This window comes from Crotalus tigris, unplaced genomic scaffold (genome assembly GCF_016545835.1).
Source record: "Crotalus tigris isolate CLP2741 ecotype Arizona unplaced genomic scaffold, ASM1654583v1 scf7180000017764.6130737, whole genome shotgun sequence".
Lineage (NCBI taxonomy): Eukaryota > Metazoa > Chordata > Lepidosauria > Squamata > Viperidae > Crotalus > Crotalus tigris.
In genome coordinates, this window is record NW_024096618.1 from 5043055 (window position 1) to 5069040 (window position 25986).

At 38.8% G+C, this 25986-nt stretch overlaps 1 protein-coding gene across 7 annotated transcripts in view; it reads right to left on the bottom strand.

The window, feature by feature from the left end:
* EFCAB6 (EF-hand calcium binding domain 6) overlaps positions 1 to 25986 on the bottom strand; it is a 138257-nt gene that overhangs the window by 27234 nt on the left and 85037 nt on the right. For all 7 annotated transcript variants that reach the window (XM_039341347.1, XM_039341351.1, XM_039341350.1 and 4 more), the window contains 5 exons: positions 17274 to 17370; positions 14252 to 14370; positions 9800 to 9988; positions 5079 to 5234; positions 1412 to 1610 (listed from right to left, as the gene is read on the bottom strand). In XM_039341347.1, coding sequence (XP_039197281.1) covers positions 1412 to 1610; positions 5079 to 5234; positions 9800 to 9988; positions 14252 to 14370; positions 17274 to 17370 — 760 coding nt within the window. The remainder of the gene's footprint in view (positions 1 to 1411; positions 1611 to 5078; positions 5235 to 9799; positions 9989 to 14251; positions 14371 to 17273; positions 17371 to 25986) is intronic.

Consider the following 25986-nt stretch of genomic DNA (forward strand, 5'->3'; position numbering starts at 1 on the left):
CCCCATCTTCAAAAAGAAGAAGAATGAAGACCTGGGAAGTTGCATTCCTATCCACTTGATGTCTCCTCTAGGCAAGATCCTCAAACAGATTTTAAACTGAATATTTGTGAGCCCTTAGTTTTTAGGAATACAGCCCTTAATAAGAGCCATAAACAAGCAACTAATCTTATATTCCCTTTTGACAGAGTTGCTAGCTTAATAAATGAAAGAATGTCATGAGGTACCCTGGCCTTGGCAAATAATTTGATATCTTCATGAATGAAATGGTAAAATATAGGCTAGTATTGTAGAGGAATTCATAATTGGCTGAATGACCACAACCAGAAACTAGGTTGTAACATCAGGTTGAGGCGAGTATTGAGCAGAATGCCCTACAGTTCTATCCTACCAATATTTTTATTCTGTCTTAGCTGAAGGGTAAGGGTCTTTGTATCATCAGTTGATGATACAAAGCCAGAAGGCTTAACTAAAGTTTAGAGGAGAGGTCAAACATGTACAAGGTTCCTACCTTGAGCAGAGGATTGGACCAGAAGTCCTTCAAGATCCCTTCCAGTGCTATGATTCTATATTCTATGTTTTAAATCTCACTTCTTTCTCTTTCTTTCTTTTGGTAGATGGTGTGTATGTGTGCACGCGCGCATGTGTAAAATATATGGCAATGAAGTAGCTGATATACTATGCTTAATACACTATGCTTCTGCCTTCTAATGGTGCCTCAATAAACGCTTTGCATAACATTGTTTTCAGATTTTATGTTATCTTGTAACAAAGGGAAGAAAATTTTCCAGACAGAGTCCATCAATTTTTGGACTAATGACCAAATGCAAGACACACAGCATCTCTTTATTGAACTAAGAGGAAAGGCTCCGTGTCATCACTTTTAATTTTTGGTTCAGCATGACACAATCTGAATTAGAAACTTGTTCTCTTCCCCACCCCAAATTGGTTTTCATGAACTGGGAAACCTAGCAATGAAATGGCTCAACAGGATCAGAACATCACAAGCACCACAAATTTAGGCCTTAAGCTGAAGTTATTACTCTAACAACTGCTTAGAAGTAATGTGTGTTTTCATAGTCTTACGGGCCTGGTTTTGTCTCCCTGGGTGGTCTTCCCCAAGGAAAGCTGCTATGAATATCCCTTTTGTCCAGGATTCAGTGGGGAGTTCCATGTCTGAGAAGGCACCATCCTGTGATAGGGTAAGAAATGGATCTACTTCTTAGACACAATAGAAACCTGCAACCTTGCACCTGGGACCACCTTCTTGGGACCGTTTCTGGAATCCTTTTATGCATTGTCCCGGCAGAGTTTTCTATGTGCTTGGTGTCTCCTTGAAACACAAGTTGGATCACAGAATTTTCTCTTTCTCCATGTGGGCAGTGAATACGGAAGCCATTTACACAGTACTCACCTTGTACAGCAAATCAGAAGAATCCGTAACAATTTTTTTTATTTTAGCCATGGCTTCATCTATGCTGAGTTGCACAAAGCTGATTGGCGGTACAGGGGGCACAGTATGCCTTTTCTTGTATTTGAATGCTGCGCGGTCATCAATAACTCTCAGAAAATCAAAATACGAGAGCTTGTTCTCCGCTATATGAATTCCTAAACTGAGGATGGAAAAATAAGACTGTAGATTTCCTAAATATTATTTCTAAAATCACGGTTAATAATGCAGTAGCAGTTGTGATATAGTCTGAGGGCTGCAAAATGGCTAGCTAGCACTGGCAATGATATTTATCTCTTGCCTGCCAGCTGAAGGCTGTGCTTTGTTTTTGTTTTTCTTAGTGCTCGGCTACAATACTAGGAAATAAGCAATTATCTATTTGCATATATTTAATCTGATTGTTTAGCTTTTGAATTTCTGTCTTGCACATCTTCTGGAATATGATGCTGGATAAAAATCCTAGAGAAAATGGGAAGAATTGAATCTAAATTTAAGTACCTATAGCAGTGATGGCAAACCTTTTAGAGACCAAGTGCCCAAAACCCGCCCCACTCCGATCCAGCCCCACCCCCACCCTGTCCCCCGATCCACCCCCTGCCTGCCCACAGGGCCACCACCGCCTCCATGGCCCATCGCAGATCCCCCAGGTGGCCCAGCAGCACCATGGCAGCCATGCCCCCCGCCCACACCCTGCAGCATCATCTGCGCATGACGGGGCATGAGGGCAGAGTCTTGTTAAAGTCTGCCCAGCTTCCATGTTCTTGCTGCTCCGCACAAGCCGCACCTGGAGGTGACTCTCCTCCTGGGGGCTGCTGGAGGAGGCGGGACTGAAGTGATGGCACACGTGCCCACAGAGAGGGCTCTGAGTGCCACCTCTAGCACGCGTGCCATAGGTTCGCCACCACTGACCTATAGCATCTCAGTGACTAAAGGCTGGATCCAAAGATAAGTTGTTCATTAAACTGGGAGCCAGTTTCGTGTAAGGCAACGTTTTTCAACCTCAGCAAGTTTAAGATGTGCAGATTTCAATTCCCAGAATTCTCCATTCTGGCTAGGGAATTCTGGTAGTTGAAGTCTGCACATCTTAAAGTTGCTGAGGTTGAGAAAAGTTGGTGTAGGGCAGGGGTAGGCAACCTTGGCTCTTTTATGACTCATGGACTTCAACTCCCAGAATTCCTGAGCCAGCATGGCTCAGCTTGGAAACCTCTCCCTTCCCCTCAGCATGGCTGGCTCAGGAACTCTGGGAGTTGAAGTCCACGAGTCATAAAAGAGCCAAGGTTGCCTACCCCTGGTATAGCGGCTAAGATGCTGGGCTAGAAACCAAGAAGCTTTGAGTTCTAGTCTCCCCCTCCCCTTTGGCAATGGAAGCTGACTGCATGACTTTGAACCAGTTGGGTAAGACATCCCATTCCTGAAGTGGGAAATCCAAGAAATGCAATAATAACCATAATAGATGGGAAATCCATCTAAGATACATGGCCCTGAAATTGGCTTTCTGATAACTGTTGGCAAGAGGAAGACTGGACCTGGTTAATACACAGATGGGACACCACCAGGGAATCTCAGAACTTTAGGCTCGAGGTGAAAAACATAACCTCCAAATGATAACCCAACCTTTATGAGGATATCATGTATTCTCCTGGAGGCAGACTTGACTTAAGGGCATCATCACTCAAGACTGCGTTCACTTCTTTCCTTAGGCTATATTAATTGCATTGACCAGCAATCCATCAGCATATTTTTGTTTATTTGGTTTTCACTGAAAAGACAGTTACTCAGTATTCTTTCGAAAATGATCATTGCCAGAATGGCATATTAGATGGGTGGGAAACCATTTTAATGAAGAGGTGCCAAAATGCAAAAAAAGATAAAAGCGACAGAACACAGAGCCTCCCAATATCAGCAGTTCTGCGCCCCCCACAGCCCTTTAGAGAGCATTGTGTTTGCCTCTTGCAGCTGCAATGCTTACATAGGCCTGAGTCAAGCTGGCTCAAATACCAGAGAAACAGTGGGAAAGGAAATAATCAACACACTTCAGTGGGAGGAATAAATTGCCAAGTCGGTATTAACATTTGAGCAATAAAACCAAATGCATATGCTAATCTGCTCTATTATTTAAGGCAGGGTGGTGGAGAGAAAAATCTCTTTTCAGTCTAGAAAGGACTAGTTTGCAAAAAATTACAATGAATGGAAGTATTTATCATCAAAAAGTCTTTGAGGAAAAGAGCATGCAGCAAAAATTCTTATTACAAGCTTAATTCAAAGGAGCATAATCACTTGATTTAAGGTAAAGTGAAAAGATTTTGTTTAGCTTTGGCTTCTCTTTCCAGCCATTTTTCTAAAAGCAGAATAAAAGATACTTCTTTGGAATTTCACTCCTTTCCTTTGGGAATGAAATTTGCCTGAATCTCATATTCTTGTATAATTTATGCCATCTTAAGCCTACTTTAGCTTAGAAAGGTAAGTGTATTTTACTTTTAACAGTTCCTTTGTGTTGTTTGCCTCAATTAACTATTACAGAGTCCTTGGGCTCACACAAAAAGCTTCATGTTCTTGTGCTATACAAAACGCATGTATTTGCACAATAGTTTAAGAATAGATTATTATTACTGTGTGGTCTCAGGAAACGAGGAATAAAAAGAGTATTTCTTATCAGACCAACCACAGTAAGCAAAAGCATACTTTCTGGAACTTTCTCAAATACTTGGGACTGTTTCCTTCTCCAGTTTTTGTGCAGTACGTGTAAAAATCAGTCACAAAATTAAATTAAAAGGTAATTTGACTACTTTCTTAGATATTTAATTTGTTACAGGCCTTGAACACAATTTCAACAATTTGCTGAAATTGCAGATATGTCTGTAAGACAAAGGTAATAAATGCATGCACAGCTACAAAATATTTATGGCACACGTTAATCTATTAATGAAATAATATATTCCAGTTCTTTTTATGAAAGATGAATAAACCGGTAGATTAATAATTGAGTTGGAAGGCAAAAAACCAACAACAACAAATAACTGATGGTCTAATTCTCTAAGCCAGTGGTTCTCAATCTTTTTAATGCCGCGACCCCCAACCGGTCGTAAGTCGAGGACTACTCAACCGGTCGTAAGTCGAGGACTACGCAACTTGTGCAGCACTATTTGCAGAATGGGACTTTTGGCGGGCTCAGCAGGGCAGAGACAGCCTGGACAATTCCTACTGGCTTTTGAAAGCCAATAGAATTAGACTCTATTCAAGAGAGTCTATTCTATTGGCTTTCAAAAGCCAATAGAATAAAAAGGAGTAGCAAAGCTAAGGAAAAGGGGAAAAAAATGGCGGACTGCGTTGTTTGGCGACCCCCGTGAAATGGTCGTTCGACCCCAAATGGGGTCCCACAGGTTGAGAACCACTGCTCTAAGCCAGGGTGTTTCAACCCTGGCAATTTGAAGGTGTGTGGGGAATTCTGGGAGTTGAAGTCCATACATCTTCAAGTTAGCAAGGTAAAGAAACACTCTTCTGTGCAGTGAAATCCATCAGATAACAGATATCATGAGTGTAGCCTGGACCAAGTTCTTAGTCTGCTGATTGTACAGATGGTCTATTTTCTAAATAAGTCTAATTCCATTAAAGCGGTGTCAAATATAACAACCTGTACAGAAGTTCACTGTACTGTTCAGAGCCAAGGCAACATTGAAAGTCTTCCAGTATCTTACGTAGGTTATCCACCGATATGCAGCCTTCTTTATGTTTGTCCTGTTGCAAGAAGGCCTTGTGGAAGTCTTGGGAGAACTCATGATACTTCTCTCTGAAAGCAAGCCAAGTTTCAGTTACATTTTCTCATTAAAAATAAGCTCTATTTCCTCAGCTATGAAGTTTAGATGCATTACAGCGGATTCCTTGTGAATCGGGAAGCCTGGTCGAGCTTGGGGAACGGGACATGGTCAGCCATTAAGAAGCTAAGCTTGCTTGTGGTGGTGGCTCGCCAAGTGCTTATCCACACATTACCCATTTGGGTTTTGTGTCAGTCTGCCTTTCTTAAAATCTTCTAGAGCTGGTGGAGAGTTTTAGTAGAAACTAAACAGAGTTTGTTTCCTGCTTCCCCCCTCCCCCCCCGTTTCCCAGAACTGCATGGGAAAAACAAACCGTATTGGCAGAAACGGGCATATGGAAGGAGGAAGCAAGGTAAGGTTTGTTATGTGAATGCAGAGAAGACCATTCAAAGCACCGGAAGTGCAGAAAAACAGTTTTTCTTCCTCACAGTCTTTGTGTATCGTACAACTTCAGTGGAAAATGGTTATATCACAGCAGTCCAAGAGATGATGAAATGAGCTCTAGTTTGGCATGCCTCAAATTTACAGCAGTGGTGAGTTTACATAGTGTTCAATAGAGGCTAATGTCATTCCACAAGTAACATACGTTAGATAATTTCTATGACCTCACCTAGTGACGAGACAAACTCCTATTCTCCACATTACCTCTCCATCACACATTAGACATAAGAAAAATACTGATGGGCTATGCAAAGATGGCATCTCATATGTGCAGTCCTGTCACTCAGGGGTGTACAACTTCAATTGGCTCAAGAACTACACTGGGCTTTGTAGGGACCCCACATACCAAAAGTGGCTGGGGCCACCTCTTGGATAGAGAAGTTTAACGGCTAAAAAATACACCATCAGCATCTGTAGATCTTAAGGCAATGTTTCCCAACTTTGGCTGTTTGAAGATGTGTGGACTTCATCTCCCAGAATTCCCCAGCCAGCATTGAAGTCCACACATCTTCAAGCAGCCATGATTAAGAAACATTACCTTAATCCTCTTCAAGTCCCTTAGATGTAGCAATGTCCTTATTTTGTCCCCAGCTTGTCTAAAGATGTTTTAGAGATGTGAAAGTACACTAATAAATACTGAGAAGCATCCTCCGTAACAATAGTGAACTCTGATTTGTAACCGTATCTTAAGATTTAAAATAGGGGTCCCCAACCCCCGGGCCATGAGAATATTGGGTGAGCATGCATGCATGCGTGCAGCTGCATTTGCATGAGAAGCATGCGCGCAGACAAAGCTCTATTGGTGCAAGTGGCGGGCCCGCATGACCACTACTTACACCAAAGGAGCTGCACACATGCACTTGCCCACCACTCACGTGGAACCATCCCCTCCCCCCCCGGGTCTGCAAAGCCAGAAAGGTTAGGGAATGCTGATTTAAAATACCATATGAATCTGCAATATGACATCAGCAGCAATACTCTTGTATACTTTTGGATGCATGAGACATGCCTAAGCAGTTACAATGCTGGCTGCATTAACTGAAAACTATCTTCTAATACATGCTAAAAATGAAAAAAGGTAATCACAATCTACTTTCTATCCTTATTTTTAGAAAATCAAGACATTTAGACATTTCTTGGACCAAGTAAGTGGTTGCCAATAGTAATTATTCCAATCATGGCTAAAAATAAAAATTTAAATCCCGAGTACAAAGTAAACGTTGAAAACTATGGATTTAGCCAGGCTGCCAAAACAAAACCTATTTTTTAAAAATCACTTCACTTGCCAATGTTTTGAATTTCTCTTGAAATACAGGACAACCCCTTTGTAAAGGTTTCTAATTTGGGGTATTTGTTCCTGTTGAGTGAGCTAAAACAAAAGAAAAATATATACATCCAGATTGCCTCTTTCTTGAATTCAAAGTTTCTCAGAAGTCTTTAGCAGATGAATTCTGAGCAGACTATAAGCTAAGAAACATATTTTATAAAACATTTGGGCAGAATGGAAATAACAGCAATTTACAGAAAGTGTTTCTGTATTATAGAAGCAGAATGAAGGAAGGTCCATTGTATTGCAGAACAACAAAAACTATTAAAATGATTGAGGGAGTCTCCTCTTTGTTTTTCCCATCTTCAATGAAGGAGAATAAGGTAGTCAAATTTTGGTTTTGTAGTTATATGTGAAGCAGAAGAGACAATGACAGAAGGGTATCAAGGAGCATTAAAAGGTAGCCACCAATTATATCAATTGTTTTGGATTGTTTTGGTGCCATACTCATAAGGAGGGTGGAAGAAAAATTTACCCCAAATAGATATCACACAGAAAAATATAACATCTAATGGACTTAAACCAACTTTCTTCAAGTTGGGGCCAGCCATGTTTCCAGGAAATTCTTAGAGAAACAAATGGAGGCTATTGGATCAGAGAAGGATCAGGCAGAATAGATTCTTAAATCTCTCTGGAGAAGTCCTTATCTTTCTTTTAGATCAGTGGTTCTTAACCTGGGCGATATTGCCCCCCACGGGGCGATTTCATTTTTCAGGGGGGCGATGGAACGAAAAGGGGGTGATATGGGGGCGATGGAGCGAGAAGTTTTGGGGACACTTTTGAGACTTTTTTGTACAGTGAATGGCTGTATATCTGTCATACAAAAACATCAGATTGCTCGCTATTAGTGGATTGAATTGTGTTTCCAGCTAGCTTCAGTACAGAACTCCACACATATGTGAAGACGCATCGCTTATCTTCATGCGTGTTGTGCAGCAGCCTCTACCCATACAGTGGCGCGCCATTAGCCAGAATATGGGAGATATGGGAAAAAAGACTGGAAATAAATTATTTGCATCGATATGTCCTGATGACAATTTGATAGAAAACAAAAAAAGGGTTTGCATAAATTGAAGAATTATTTCCTATGTTGTGATTGAGAGGTTATGTTGGGGGAGGGGGGAGATGACAACTTCCTCATTGGCTCAAGGGGGCGATTCATTCAAAAAGGTTAAGAACCACTGTTTTAGATCAGTGTTTCTCAACCTGAGCAACTTTAACATGTATGTGGACTCAGCTCCTGGAGTTGCCCAGAAGTGGTAAATGCTCCAACACTGGAAGTTTTTAAGAAGAAACTGGGCAGCCATTTGTCCGAAATAGTATAGGGTTTCCTGCCTGAGCAGGGGGTTGGACTAGATGACCTCCAAGGTCCCTTCCAACTTTTTATTATTATTATTATTATTATTATTATTATTATTAACTTCAGCTCCCAGTTCCTCAGTTGTCATGCCGGCTGGGGTATTCTGGGGGTTGAAGTGCAGGCATCCACATAGTTGCTGAGGTTGAAAAGCAGAATTGACAGAAATAAGTATACTTACAATAATGTTTCTAGGAATGGGGAAATCTAGAACCTTTCTTTCTATGAGAATGGCCACCAGAGGAATGGTTATTAGATAGAGATGCAGAGAGAAAAGAGATAGAAAACTAAAGAATTATAGAGACAGATGACAGTTGAACAAACACTGCAAGCAGACAAGTAATTTAAGGCAAAGGATATTCAGAAATGAGGGTCTGAGAAAACTTCAGTGTACATATATTTACAGAGGTTCATTTTATTCTTTAAGAAAAAATAGACAATTCCCTTGGGCCATTGTTTCATAAATGCATTACCACACTCCGCCATGCCTTCAACAATGTCAGAACTTCTAATGTATTTCCTTCCCTGGAAAAGTTGGGATACATTCAGAGATGTATCTGCCTTGAAAATAGCCCATACTGAACTATTTAGCATAGCAGAGGAAATGTTTTATGACATGTTTGGTTTTATGCCATAAAATGTCAAATCTCATTTCCATGGGATTCATGGTTCCTGGATTTTGGAAGGATTCTGTAAGTTAGTTCATTTGAGGTAGTTTGGTTCAAAATGTTTTGCTCTATAATGCACAGTTTCTTCCAGTTAAAGGTTATAGGAATCAGAATTTTAATAGTATATACACAAATTGACTTTAACCTCTTTTTCAGCAAAATAAGCCTTATTCCCAAGGAAATGTGTCTGCATCAAGGCTGCAGAAACAAAATTATTATATGTTTGATATATTAATTTCTGTCAACTGAAAATACAAACCTATACATAGTACACAATATCTGGACTGGTAAACTGGAGTTTATTTGTTATTCTAAAGTAACCATAAAATGAGAACCAGCTTGGTATAGTGGGTAAAGCACAAATCCAGCTGGATGACCTTGGGCCAGCTACTCTTTTTCAGTCCTAGGAACCAGGCAATGGTAAATCACTTCTGAAAAACTTGCCAAGAAAACTGCAGGGACTAGTTCAGACAGTCACCAGGAATGAAAAACTGATTGAAGGCACCCAAAAAGTATAAAATACTGTCGCTGCCCTGATTGAAATAACAACAGAAATATTAATGGCTTGCTTCACCATTAAAATAACATACAAAGCCACCTGAAGGGGCTTCCAAAAAATCAATAAAATGACCTAATTGGTGCACATTCGGCTTCAACTCATATATACATACATACATACATACATACATACATACATACATACATATACATACATACATACGAATAGTGATCAAGGAAATTAGTTACCTGATCTTATTTATGATTTCATTGATGTCAATATGTTTCTTGTCCTCTCTTTTGTAATGGTCCATAAAGTGTGGATAGTTATCAGCTGAAAACTGCTTATTCAAGCCACTGTCAGGTGGTATATTCTCCACACCCATTTTTTGTAGGAATTCTTGATGAGTAAGGTAGCCTTTTGCATTCAGATCATACCTTTTAAAAGTTCAGAGAAGACAAAGTTGTTTTATTAATTGCTTTATTGGCCCTTTATATGACGGAATCTTGAATTGTCTATGCGTGGTTTAGGAACAGTGTTACACAGCTGCATGAAAAATATGCAAGTTATGTTTCACTAAGATATTATGCTTTATATAATAGGAACAATTTCTAGGAAATATAGTTAACCACAATTTGATTTTCCTCTTATTAATATTTACTGCAAAATTAGGATGGAGAAGGAGAATAGAAGATTTGCCATAAGAAATGGATCATGGTCCATTTGTTAAGTGTGTACTTTGCATAATCACTATTTATCTCTGGAATATCACAAAGAAAGGAGATGATATCCACAGGGGACAGTTTTGTCTTGCTGTTCACTGTTAAGCTAATAACCTTCACACTGATCTACATTCTAGTCGTATCTAGATATATTTTCTTATTTTTCTTTTTCCTTGTTTGTTTTATTGTTCTATTATTTTACTCTTGCTTTGCTTAAACTTCTTTTTTTGTTTCTTCATTTTTTTTATTGTTGTGAGCTACTTTTGCCTTTGGTGCTCGCCCTTATGTATCCTAGTGTGTTTGGGATTGTCATTAAGCTGTTGGATAAAGACTGGGAAAACTTTGGCCTCTGTGGGGGAATCTGGACTAGGCATTATCTTTTGGCCTAATCAATTCCACAGGGCAGCTACTATAGCAATAAAATGAAGGCCATGTTGTTACAAAAGAACATCTTGAGCTCCTCGAGAAAAGATGTGTTGTAACTAATAGCCAGATAAATAGTAGCCTCAGAAAACCTCTGGAAAGGCATCACTTGGCAAACAAATCAGAGGCCGAGCTCTCTGGGAAAGAAAAATTCTTTAAAAAAAAAAAAAAAGCTCTGCTTATGTGATATAACAATTCCCATTAATTTAAAATTCAGACTTGAAACTGCTTAAACATTTAGGCAAGGTTATGTACATAATATATATCTTCTTATCTTAAGTAACCATCTTGTATGAGCCTCATTCCAATTTTCCAAAGTACCAAGGTAATTTTACGCTTTAATGTTATATTATATGTTATTCTTGTTGTTTATAGGTATTTAATTTCCATTATTTTTCACTTCCCAAGTATTGCCGTATTGATTTCAATAACTTTACTGAATCACATGGGAAGCTGAGTGCTGTTTTTTAAGCAATCTAAGGTATAACGCAATGATTTAATGCCAAAGACATGATTTTGTGGAATTTCTTATAGAATAACAAGAGAAATTGAAAGCCAGTTGGGCAGAAACTAATTCCATGGTACATCTGTGCAAGGAAATAAACCACACTCTCAGAACACTCCAAAGTGTACCTTTGAGTATTAACCATAGACTATTTTAAGAAGCAAAATGCAAAATGCGTTTTACAGAACAATCCATTTAACTTCTATTTTCAAAGACAAATTTCTGCTCAAACAGGGATTTTAGGAGCATAAACAGATCTGGAGGATGCTAGGTTACCTTATCAGTTTTTAGGGGAGAAAGTCTCATTTTTCTATTTTGAAATATTAAATAATTTACCACATTTACTGTCACAGGAATATACAGCGGTGCAAAAAAGATCAAGATGTTGGTCCTTCTAAGTTTAGCCCCCTTTTTACATGCATTGTGCAAAAATCTATGCCACACATTAAAAAGGGTAGGGCTTCAATTTTATCACCGAGGAATCTATTTTGACTTTTTTTTTTTTACATTCCCTGATAGCATCTCTGTAGATGCTAACAAACCTTTCAGCTAGGAACATAAAATAATTATTTAAAATGATATTTTAAAATCATTATTTTACATATTTGGGCTTTGTTTGATGCTTTCTGTATCAGGGGATTCCCTGCCAGATATTCTCAATGAAAGTTTGATGGAGAAAGATTTCCACAAATATTGACTTTCTTTGTGTTTTACTCATTTTATATCTTATTCTGTTTGATTTTGCATTATTTTGGAGATTTGAAAGGATAGTTTATCTCTGTTTATTTTTAGAAAAGTGCATTGTTTTTCTATTATTTTTTGATTACCTTATCATGAATGCTATAATAAAACAGTAGCTACAACTCTTGCCTTTTAAAGAAAAAGTTCCTAGTTCAAACCCTGGCAATTTTTCCTCCAATTGTGAATATGTTTTCACTGCTATTGTTTTTATTACTGTTGTTCCTTTCCTGAGCCTATCCATGTGCTTTGTTTTTAAAGAGCCCCTGATAAAATAGATTCTAGGATCACTTGTTATTTTAAAGTTATTTTTATTTTGTGCTTTGAAGAGTTGGGCAGAAAAGGACAAGTCAGGACAAAACTAAATTTAATTATTTAAATGTTAGTAAATTAATACAATGTGCTTATGTGTGTGAAAAAATCCTCAAATAGCAACAATCAAGTCAAAAGCAACTAATGAGATTTAATGTTCCACAATGATGGACCAACTTAATAGATTCGTAATTGTACACTGAAATTTCATCCAGCCTTAGTAAAAAGTACACATTTTTTTAGTGAATTTCAGGCTTATTCATAGTTTCTTTTGTATCCCAGCCTACAAAGGTGCAAGCAAGAATTACTTTAAAAGTTTAGAAAATATCCTTGTTTCTGGTTTGTTTTAAAACAAATATGTGAATGTGGTTGATGGGTTTTGAGCATGTAGTCTCCAAAGAGCCAATTGACCTCCGGTTTAGCTGGGTTTACTTGAGTTGCAAATGGTTGGATAAAAAGCTGCATGCATTGGAGTAAGCCAGGTAAGTATATGACTTAAAACATGCTTTTGAGCAATAGGATGACCAGCCCTAACAATTGCTTAGTAACGCTAAATGATTGTTATTAACATGGGAAATATTGGGAAGTTGTAAAGGTAGATACAGTTCCAGAAACTGTGTGGAAATGGCTATTTTCAATAGGCCCTTTTACCCAGAAACAGCATCATTGCTACACTTACTGTGGTGGTGGGATTCAAATATGTGAACAACCAGTTCTCTGTGTGGATGCTGCTTCCGGAAGTCTATTTGGGCCTGGGCAACAAAAAATTAGCTACCGGTTCTGCTGAACTGGTGCGAACTGGCTGAATCCCACCACTGACTTACTGGTTAAACTGCTCCAAATCTATATTCATGCCAGCTTAACACCGACTGAAATTCCATATTTTTCGTTCTATTTCCCTATAGATATATACAACGATTTGCGTTCATTTGTGCATCTATATTTACATATATAGAAAGCTAATTTTATATATACAAAGTTAAAGATCAAACAAGCAGTGCATGACAAACAAATTTAAAAAAACAAATCTGTATTACTGCCCTATTTCTTTCTAAAGCATTAGTGATCCTTGCCACTGACTATCACTTATCATAATAACACCATAGCTATTACTCTTGCCTTGTAAACAGAAAATTCCTGGTTCAACCCTTGGTAAAAATGTGCCTTTTGTAAAATTTCCATTGTTCTTTCCCTAAGTACTCCACTATTGCTTGTGCTTTTTTAAAAAAAGCACAGTGTTGCATTTTGAAATGGTGCATCTAAAAAAAAAACAATAGTAGGAAAAAGTAGGATGATCAGGGAAAACACAATAGTAATTTTTTAAAAAATCATTTTTTGTTGGGTTTTGAATCAAGAAAGCTATGAAAGGTATTACACATTAGTAAATAATGACTCAACTGAAGGGACATTGTTGCTGTGCAATGAGCTTCTGGGGTTAGCCTGCCACAAACTGGAGACAACTATCATAAATGGGTAAAAGTACTACTACAGGAAGCCTAACTAACAAAAATGTGTTCTTCAAAAGCAAAGCAGAAAAACATAGACTGAGGTCACATTGATGGAGAGTGGGGGATTGACCTAGAATAGATAACCACATAAGTTGTTTCTAATCTCCAAAAATAGTGCCCTGGGTCTATTATGGAAGTGTAAATCAATCAGGCAAGTACAGATTAAACCATAGACATCATAGAGAGTAGTAATTCAAAAAAAGTAGAGATTTATTTTTCTTGACGTGTATTAAAGTCTACAGCAGTGGTTCTCAACCTGTGGGTCGGGACCCCATTTGGGGTCGAATGACCATTTCACGGGGGTTGCCAAACCACGCTGTCCACCATTTTTTTCCCTTTTCCCTAGCTGTCCTACTCCCTCTTATTAGTGGCCACACCCACTTGGGGGTCACCACAACATGGGGAGCTGTATTATGGGGTCACGGCATTAGAAAGCTTGAGAACCACTGGTCTACAGGTAATGCGGGAAGGATATTATTAATAAAGCCTTACCGTGTCCAAAGTTTTTCAAATTCTTTGGGGTTTATGGGGATACCACATCTATAGAGAACGTCCTTCAAATCTTTTTTTGTAATTATGGCATTTCCATCAGCATCATATTCATGGAAGTGCTAAAACATGAAATATATTTAATAACAGGGGCAAATGTTTAAAAGCAAAGAAAGACAAATTTCATCTTCTACTCATAAGCAATCATAAAAAAGAAAAGACATTATTTCCTTTATGATATCAAGGAATTAAAAAGCCTCAAAATCAGAAGTGAAGGATACGGTAATTGAGGAAGAGAATTATATATCAGTTGGACTATAACAAAGGCGTAGTTAAAATTAAATATTTTCTTGTAATGGTTTTAGTAATTTTTCTTATTTCTATCTTTTTCTTCTTCTCTAGCAATAGCAATAGCACTTAGACTTATATACTGCTTCATAGTGCTTTACAGCCCTCTCTAAGCGGTTTACAGAGTCGGCATATTGGCCCCTGCAATCTGGGTCCTCATTTTACTGGCCTCAGAAGGATGGAAGGCTGAGTCGACCTTGAACCGGTGAGACTCGAACTGCCAAACTGCTGGCAGTCAGCAGTCAGGAGAATTAGTGTTCAATACTGCATTCCACCATAGTTCCACTAACAAAATAGTGGAAACTCAGAAATTATCCTAATACGTTCTTTTTTATGGTGAATTTTCCATCAAAGTTATACTGAGCACTAACTGTAACAACCTCACTGACCTCTGTGTCTACTTACTAATATTCTGCATCAATTTTTTTTAATTTTTTTCCCTTCATTTGTTTCTCTTTTTTAGTCTTTTAAAAAGTATTAATAACAATAATAATTTCTAAAAGAATTCACCAGCTTAATGGTGGACAGTTTGTTCTGTAAATAAGCAGATGGACTACATAGCTCAGATTCATCAATAAACTTGCAAAAATTCAAGCTCTATATACAGCATAGATTGCAATATCTTAAGGCTGAACTCAAACCTTAATCAATTCCAAACTGGTAATGAATTATATGAATATGCGCCCCATGAGAATGTCCTATAGGCCATATAAAATATCATTGCCCACTATCACTTTTCTCCTTTTAACAATCATATGTGGGGGACAAAGACCTTTACATATCTGTCCATCAGATAGGGCATTGGGTCAAAAAAGTCAAAATGGCAGCTATGAACACATGATCAAACTTCTGATTCTATTGCATACTTGCAGCCACTACTGGAATTTTTTGACTCATCCTGTAGATTCTCTTGCCCTGAGATATGGACAGGTCACCTATCAAGCTGGGATGATGTTTATGTGAGAGTTTTTCTCTCTCCCTAACTCCCTCACATAAAATGTAATGGAATGTGGGAAAGGCCTTGGGAGACAGAAGGATGAATCACAGACTAGACAACCACCATGCAAAAGGCATCTATATGCACAGATGCAGAAGAGTTGTGGGAAGCATTACAGATGGGACCCTGTCTAGTTTTCCAGAGTGTAAAAGGAAAGGAGAGAATGAATACATTCAGAATACTGCAGCCAATTTTGGTCACTATATCATAAAAAAGATGTTGAGAGCTTGGAAAAAAATCAGAGAAGAGCAACTAAGATGATCAAAGCCCTGGAGACTAAAAGATACGAAGAATGGCTATGGGACTTGGGTTTGGCTAGTCTAAAGAAAAGAAGAAATGGGGGAGACGTGATAGCAGTGTTCCAGTATCTGAGGAGCTGCCACAAGGCAGAGGGGGCCACGTTGTTCACCAAAGCACCAGAGGGAAGGATGAGAAACCTGGAATTAAGGAGAAACTTAATTAAGGAGAGCCGAGGTGGCGCAGCAGTTAGAGTGCAGTACTGCAGGCCACTTTAGCTGACTGTGTTCAGCAGGTGAGCGGTTCAAATCTCACCAGCTCAAGGTTGACTCAGCCTTCCATCCTTCCGAGGTAGGTAAAATGAGGACCCAGATTGTTGGGGACAATGTAAATATATATATACATTGCTTACTGGTGTACACCGCTTAGAGAGTGCTTGCACTTAAAGCGGTATATAAGTCTCATAAATAAATAAATAAATAAATAAATAAATAAATAAATAAATAAATAAACTTCCTAAGAGTGAGGCCAATTAACCAATGGAACAGCTTGCCTTCAGAAATTGTGGATGCTCCATTACTGGAGGTTTTTAAGAAGAGACAGTCACTTCTCTGAGATGGTAGAGGTTCTCCTGCTTGAGCAGGGGCTGGAATAGAAGACCTCCAAGGTTCTATTCTATTCTATTCTATTCTATTCTATTCTATTCTATTCTATTCTATTCTATTCTTACAGTAAAGACAGAGCTAGGATTCATTGTCGAGCTTCTGGTCTGGACTACATCAAAGTGTAGGCAACAATCAACCATGACATGTTGACCAAAAGGCAATGCTCCTCATTTATGTAGCTTCACAGTGCATTTGAGTCAAGGCCCAGAAGCATTCTGGAGAAAATAAAATAGCCAAAGACTTGTACTTTAGCTAATGTTTAATTGCACATAGTGTGGGAAGGGAAGGGAGATGTGATCAAGTGGCAATAGAGGAGGAGGATGTAACTTACCTTGGGTCTAAACTTTACAAATTTTGTGCAAGATCCAATATGGATAATTTTACTTAATGAAGTGTTTGGGGTATAAGCAATTAATGGAATAAGCCTTCTGGGCTTATTTCAGCTATCAAATTTGGAACTCCTATGCATTTCAGTCCCATTACCACCAACCATGTACTTGCATAAATAACTATAATGGATATATATTCTGCTGTATTCTCTCTTTTAAAGAATCTGAAAAGCTCAGCAGCTTAAAATCAGACAGTGAAATACATTGTTTTCAAGCTCAGGACTCATTTTGATTGTTAATGAGCTATTTGTTTATGTTTGTTAACGGCTTGCTTTAGATGGTTTTCTAACAACAATAAAAAATACCATATCCCATCAAAGCTAAGCATTGTCTGAAGCCCTGAAAGCATTTTTAGACACATGTAGGTTTCAAAGCTACTCAGGTCTTACCATAGCCAGGTCACCCCATCTGTTCTGGGCTTTGATAGTAAGATAGCAGTGTGCTTGTTCACAGGCAAGATCTGCATCTGCTACCAGCCTCCTGGGTCTCAGAAAACAAAAAATATTATAATTATTTTTTTTTCTAAATGGGTTCATTAACATCTTACAAGTTTTGTTTGTTTGTTTTCTTCTTATGTTTGGTACAGAGAGTTTCTAAGACTTACCTCAGAGATCTGCATACAAATGAGTTCCTTACAATTATTCCCCCCCCCTCCAGCTGCAAATTAAAAATCTCTTTAAAACCTTCTTTAATCCTTGTCAACATATGCAAATACAGATCGGTCAAATGTCTTAATTCCAGCTGAGATTTAAAGGGAAAACGTTTGGAAATCAAAGCAGTGCTCTAAAGAGGCACAATACCTATAAGATCCAATGAAACTCCAGCATATTGTGGTCTGAAGATCACTAGAAAATTGCTGTGCCAGTTCTACTCTAAACTCAGCTAAAGCCACTGAGAAGCTGCAATATCTCTTTTATTTGAGATCTCTGCTGTATGCTTTTGCTCTTTCAGAAGTTATGCTGAACCCATATCAGAAGAGTAGCCCTTCATCTAAAACCAACAAGCAGGCTTTGTCCATCCATATAACCCTCACAAGAAGGAGCAGCCAAACTCTCTCAAGACTTTATTAAGTTATATGCACGTTCCTAGCTTCTAGTTCCCTTTAGAAACCAGAAAAAAAGATTACTGACTGATTATTCTAGTTGCCAGTTTCATTTTTGGCAGATAATATTAAATAGCCAATGATGAAGCTCCCCTCCTGAGTTTGTTGCTTTGGCTTTCTTTCAACTGTGCAACAGCATCCGTGCTTGCGGTGGTTACATTTTTAAAAATAAAGAATTGCATTTTAATGACTTGAGTGAGTTCAAACTATACGGGAAGTGAGGTTGGTTAATTTGAGGAATTCTGCCTGGAAGCTTGGTGGGATGAATGTGAAGCTAGAGATGAAAAAGAACAGAATAGCAAGATTGGATTTTTTTAGTAGAGAGATAGAGTAGGAAACATTAAGCCACTCCTATTCATCCCAGTTCCACAGACAAAATGCCTACAATTATGTCTCACACTTAACTTAACAGAGGACTACACCAAAACCAAACGAACAGCCCATAATGTTGACTAGAAGACTCCCACTGATTCCAATTAGGCCAACAGCCAATACATTATACATGTTTTGCAGAAATGATGACAGAAAGCTGTCATCTTTGTTTGAGGAGTGTATCGTCTTACACTAATCTGAAACTTCAAGAAAAACAGTGTACTTCATGTTTGGACCATTCAACTGATTTTATGGGCACTTACTTTTAAACCTTGTGGTTGAGATTGTAGCACCAATTTACACCTAAGCAGGAAAAAACCAAAGGTACAAGTATAGATTAGGCAAAACCTGACTCAAAAACATTAACTGTTAGAGGGACCTTGGAGTCCTAGTGAACAATCATTTAAACATGAGCCAGCAGTGTGTTGCAGCAGCCAAAAAGGCTAATATAATACTTAGTTATATAAACACGGGCATAGGATCAAAATCATGTGAAGTATTAGTACTGCTTTATAAATCCCTAGTAAGACCACATCCTGGAATACTGCATCCAGTTTTGGTCACCACATTACAAAATAGTTGTTGAGACTTTGAAAAAAGTGCAAAAAAAGAGCAACTAAGATGATTAAGGGCCTGAAGAGAAAAACATATGAAGAACGGTTGCAGGAGTTGCGTTTGGCTAGTCTAGAGAAAAGGACTACAGGTGACATGATAGCAGTATTCCAGTATTTGAGGGACTGCCACAAAGAAGAGGGGGACAACTTATTTTCCAAAGCACCAGAAGATGACAAGAAACAGTGGATGGAAACTGATCAAGGAGAGAAGCAACTTGGAATTAAGGAGAAACTTCCCCACAGTGAGAATAATGAACCAGTGGAACAACTTGCCTCCATAAGTTGTAAGTGCTTCATCATTGGAGGTTTTTAAGAAAAGACTGGACAGCCACCTGCCTGAAATGGTATAGAGCTTGCATGTCAAACCCATGACGTTACGTGACGCCGTGCGACGTATTGGGACTTTTTCCCCATTGCCAGCAATGGGGTGGGTGCAGTTTCAGTGTGACGCATCCGGCCTGCGGGCCAGCAGTTTGACATGCCTGGTATAGAGTCTCCTGCTTGAGCAGGGGGTTGGACTAGAAGACCTCCAAGGTCCCTTCCAGCTCTATTCTAACTGACCAAAATCAAGGTTTTAATACCTTGCAAATAAGACCAAGGGCTAATCTAGCAATTCTAGATATCTCAAACTGATTTTATCTAAGCAAGATTTCACTACACCTATTAAATGACACTTAAAACTAGGGTGAAATAGAATAATAAAGGAATCAGTTTCTTACCCATATAGATAGTCCTTAAGTTATGTAACTTACTAAATGCAAGCGGTTACCAAGCACCCAAATTGTAATCATGTGACCATAAGGATGGTGTGATAGTCGTAAGTGTGAGGACAGATTGTAAATCACTTTTTCTAAGGCCATCATAACTTTGACACATTGTTAAATGAATGGTCATAAGTCAGTGGTGGCGAACCTATGGCACGCGTGCCAGAGGTGGCAGTCAGAGCCCTCTCGGTGGGCACGTACACCATTACCCTAGCCCCACATCCCCCTGTGGCCCCTCCTCATCATCAGCCCCCCGGAGACTTGCCCCCGAGCGCGCTTCATGCAAAGCAGCACAGCCAAGGGCATGGTAGCCAGGCAGTGGGAACAAGACTCTGCCCTCGTGCCCTGTCACACACAGATGATGCTGCAGGGCATAGGTGGAGGGCATGGCTGCCAGGGCATGGCTGTGGTGGGCTGTGGAAGCGGTGGGTGACCATGTAGAGCGGGGGTGGCAGGGAGGCGGGGCAGTTTTTGGGCACTCGGTCTCTAAAAGGTTCACCATCACTGTCATAAGTCAAAGCTCCATTTCCATCTGTCCTGTTTGACAGGACAGAGCTGGCCACGAACAAGGAATGTATATTGGAGTTGGTGACCCTTTGAGAGCTGTATGCAACGAAATTTCATTTTGATGTATATCGATTGGTGTACATTCAAAGTGACAATAAAATTGTTGTTGTTGTTGTTGTAAAGACTATCTGTATAAGTCATCCAAATGTTAAGCTATTATTTTAATTTCTAAGATACTTTTATGCTCAGGCTTTTAGCAATAGCAATAGCATTTAGACATATACCATTTCATAGTGCTTTACTCTGTGGGTGGGTTACAATGTAGAAGCATTATTTGCATATTGCACCCAACAATCTGGCTCCTCCTTTTACCAACCTCGGAAAGATGGAAGGCGGAATGAACTTTGAACTCTGTCAGGATCGAACTACAAGCTGTGGGCAGAGTTATAGAGGCCTCTCTATAAAGTATAGAGCTATACAGATTTAGCTTATGTCAATATGTGTGATGAAATCATCTTGCACCATTATATTATAAGCACTGATAATATTAAATAAGCATATGCATAATTTTTTGTGTATGTTCATATTTATATTCAAATTTATAAGCTGCTTATCAGTGAGGAAACTTCATAAAAATATTGTAGTCACAAACCGATGCACTGAAAGCAGCATATGAATGAACAGTACAATAAACTAAAAACGTGAATTGTTCAATCACTCTGTATTTCAAGCCAGCCATCTTAGCAGAAATAACTGTGATTAGTACTTGATTGGGCAACCACTGGAAAATGCTATGACTAGATGTGAAAATTGAAATACTACAGGAAAAAATGGCTGTGGCAACTACAACCATGTTCCTGCAAGAAAGCCAACATGGAGGTAACCATAAAATTACTAGGAGTTGAACTTTACTCAGTAGAGCCCATAAAACAGGGCACTTTTTAGTTGGCTCTTGAAAATAAAGGAAGGGTCTAACTACCCACAATGTTCTCTAGCCCTGAATATCAAGGAGGACAGAGCAGAGCAACCTAAGAGGAAACAAAATGGAATGGGAACCTACATAAACAGAGTTTTCCTCCCATGCCTTCTCTCTATTAAACAACTAATTCCCACAACACTATCTTATGCCCTGGGATGTCAAATTACCTAGTAGGGCTGTATTACTATTACTATTATCCTTCTCATCTTTTCTATTATCTATTTCAGTGGTGGCGAACCTATGGCACACATGTCAGAGGCGGCACTCAGAGCCCTCTCTGTGGGCAGACGCGCTGCTGCAGCCAGCAATTTGCGCAGGTCCATTAGGCCGCTGGCCCCCACAGGCGTCCCCCCCCATGAGCAACATTGAGGTGGCCATGTCCCCCCCAGCCATGCCCCCCCAGTCTGCCATGACAACCGGAGCCATGCCCTCCCAGTGGGCCATGCCCACCCAGTGGGCCATGCCCCCATGACCCCCAAGGCCACCACAATGCTGATGCGGCCTTGGCACTTTGCGATAAATAAGTGGGTTTTGGGTTGTGGTTTGGGCACTCGGTCTCTAAAAGGTTTACCATCACTGACCTATTTCCTTAGCTTCTTATGACTATAACTTTGTTATTTGTATCTCATGATTTATGTTGTTTTTATTAGTATCCTATTATGATTTATGTTGATTATTTCGTATCCTATGACTATCACTGAGTGTTGTATCTTATGATTTATGATGATTATATTTTATGTTTATGATGATGATTTATCACTTGTTGCTTGTATGTACGCTAAGAGCTTATGCACCAGAGATAAATTCCCTGTGTGTCCAATCACACTTGGCCAATAAAGAATTCTATTTTATTCTGTTCTGTTTCGTTCTATTTAATTCTGCTTGCAACATTCTTCAGAGTCTTATATTTTCTTCCCTTTACTCATTCCTCTGCCCAAGAAAGCAAAAATGCTGTCGCAATATCCCAGAATTGCAGTATTAGGAGGGACCATGAGGATGTTCAACCTTCGCAATGGGAAGGAAAACTAATTAACCCAAGTAGGAGCAGTGGTTGTCGAGCTTCTTCTTAAAAATCTTGACAGATGAAGAACCTACAACTCTTGTAAGTAGATTACTTCACTCTTGCATAATTCTTACTGAAGTTCATCCTTATATTTAAACGACATTTGGGTAACTGCACCCAGTTACTGTGCCAATGAAAAAATAGTTCCTGGCCATCTTCTTTATGGCACCCTTATATGTACTGGACCTCAGTCATCATCTTTCCCCTCCAAATTCTTTTCCTCAGGCTGATGATTCCAAGTTCTTTTAGACTATGCTCATACATCCAATATCACCTTTGTCACCTTCTTTGCTTTCCTGTCCTAACCTATCAATACCTTTCTGGAAAAGTACTGGCCAGAATTGTTCTCAGAACTCCAAATATGGTCTCATTGGAACTGATGACTTCAAGAAAACCAATTCAAAATCATGGATGTGGATGCAGGTATAGCACATTCTTTATGTAGATTTTAGCCCTTCAGTTCCTAGAGGTGGTAAGAGTTGAAGGGATGCAATGGAAGAAGCATGACCAACAGGCACTTTTGTGCTCCCCCTTCCATGAAACTGGAATCCCACGATTTTTTTTAAAAAAAAAAAAAACTGCTGTGGTTTTCCAGATTTCTCATCAATTTTTCAATACTGTGGATCTGTGATGAGGATGTTTTTAAAAGCTTCTTAAATGGTTGCCTAGGTTACCTTACAGCTGAGCTGAAAATCAAGTGGTTATACTTCAGACTTCACATAGAGAATGTATAATAGAATATTTATTTATATCTCATGTACCCTGAAAAACAAAGTTGCTTTCAGAAATAACAGTGCAATGGAAAGCAATATAATTAAACACAAATAGGAACTTTAAATAACAATTAAAAAAACACCAGCCCAAAATCCTACAAGCTGCAGATTATAGAACATATAAATCTTGGGTGAAAATTACAATAGACTCCTAAAACCAAAAAGGTATAACCCAAACTTTTTTTGTCTTTCTGTGGATTATTCCACAATTTTGGCATGATCACCCAAATGGGGGCTGCCAATCACATTTCAGTTCATTTTGACACATTGGAACCAAATCATTTAAATAAATAAACTTGATTTATTGAGTTATAGTAGAAAGAAAGATGATCTTGACAGAGATAAGCCATATTCATTATTACAAGGAGAAAGTGTAGCTTAAGTCCCAAACAAGTATGCATATGCTCAGGCAGATGACTCTCTTAATTCTCATGGGCATAACAAAAGGGGCGACCCAGCACAATCAAAGTCACAAGATTTTGTTGTTATATAGCTATTCTCAATAAAAGTAGATCTAACCTTCCTGTGGAATTGATTCCTGGTCTACCTAGTAGAATTGACAATTATTTTTAAAAATTCTGTATGTAAGGTCTGAAAATGATAATTATGGAAATGCTTGATTTTTAAACATTACTAAGTATTTAAAAAGCAAAAATACATTCATTCATCATTCATCATGTATTCATTTATACACTGTCAAATATTTTTACATTCTTACCAAAAAGAACACAATGATGTGTTCTGATTCTATCTTGAAATATTTTGTATCCTAAATCTAATATTAATTTATTTCAGATTAATGCAATGACTTGAATTGAACTGAATTGAATTGAATACTTTATTTGGCCAGGTGTGATTAGACATACAAGAAATTTGTCTCTGGTACAAAAGCACTTGTGTACATGCAAAGCATCATCATTATCATCATCATCATTATCATCGTCATCATCTACTTAGATTTTACTTTAACAGCTCTCTCTTAAGGTTTTACAGTACCAGTCTCAAACTGTGAATCGAATTGAAGATTAAGAAGATTAAATCTCCAACAACAACAACAACAACAGCAATACCAATAGGCAGTGCCTGGAGACAGCAGAATAGAAGAGAAAGAACTGGAGAAGATAACAAAATACAAAGACCTACAAACGGAAATAGAATGACTGTGGCAAAGGCAAGCAAAGGCAGCACCAATAGTAATAGGGGCCTTGGGTGGAATCCCAAACAACTGGAGCACCACTTGAACACCATTGACACTGACAAATTTCCCATCAGTCAATTGCAAAACGCAGCCTTACTGGGAACAGCTTCCATCCTGCCACCATATCTGTAACATCATCAGACATCCACATCTGCCTATCCCAGATCCTTGGTAAGGACTCGATAGGAAGACAAAAATGCCAAATACAGTTTGAACATCTGGCTGACTGTGCAATTATTATTATTGATCATTCCACAGTCAGCCAGATGTTCAGACTGGATTATCATCATCATCATCATTATCAGTCTGGTTCATTGATATTGAAATACTATGTGATGCACAAATTGAAGAGAAACAGCTACATAAAAATAACAAAATATTGTGATTTGCAAATTGAAGTTGAGTGACTATACGGAAGAAGAAATCAACAATTGCACCAATAGTAATAGGAGCTCTTGGAGCAATGCCCAAAGAACTGCCTGGATACATAGAAATTTTGAATTTATTATACCTGAATATCCTGAGTTTTCAAAAACCACCCGACTCGGAACTGCCTATATACTCAGATGCTACCTTAACAGCTAGGACTTGAACTGTTAAGTTTTTACCAGTCCCAGATTGTTAATCGAATCAAAGATTAATCATAATAATAATAATACCAATAAAAGGGGAGTAAAGAAAATAAGAAAAAATAAATAATAACACTATAGTCATACTACATGGGTTAATAGACATTAGGCAACACTGAATTAGGTGTTCAGCAGAGTGATGGCATGAGGGAAAACCCTGTCCCTGTGTCTAGTTTGTCAATGCTGCTAATATTCAATATTCTTGCTTTGACAAAATATACAGAACTGCCTGGTATTTTTAGAGTTAATTCAGATGATGGTGGGGGGGGGAGGAGAAAGATAGGACTGTGCACAAACTGAAGAGAACCTTTGCCCTTCCACCTGATAGGAGAACCATGATATATGACAGCAAATTTAAGGAGGGAACATGCTGGTAAATTAATTGCTCAGGGGAAGAGAAGTTCAGATCTTAGCATCCCTTCGTGCTGACATGTTGTAACATAAATAAAAGACTTTTTAGGAAAACAATGCCTGGAAGTTCTTTGAAGTGTTTCATTAGTCAGAACCTGGCATAGTTGTTTTGGCATACAATGCCCTTTAGTGCCATTTCAAGGGAAGGAATTGAAACAGTATGTCCAGGATGTGAGGGGTCTGCAGATATCTTCTTATCCTCCTAGACCAGTGATTCTCAACCTTTCTAATGCTGTGACCCCATAATACAGTTCCCCATGTTGTGGTGACCCCCAAGTGGGTGTGGCCACCAATAAGAGGGAGTAGGACAGCTAGGGAAAAGGGAAAAAAATGGCGGACAGCATGGTTTGGTGACCCCCGTGAAATGGTCATTCGACCCCAAATGGGGTCCCGACCCACAGGTTGAGAACCACTGTCCTAGACCTTTTATGGAAGGCAAGCTGGTGGCAATTGTTCTTTCTGCAGTCTTAACTATCCATTGGAGCTTGTACCTGTTTGGTTGCTGTACCAAACCAGACAGTTATACAAGTACAAACAACAGACTCAATAATTCCTCTGTAAAATTGTAAACAGCTCCTGGGGCAATCTGAACTTCCTGAGTTGATGCAGGAAGAACATTCTTTGTTGTACCTTTTTAATGATAGTTCTAATGTTGAGTACCCATTTTAAGTTCTGGGAGATTATAGAACC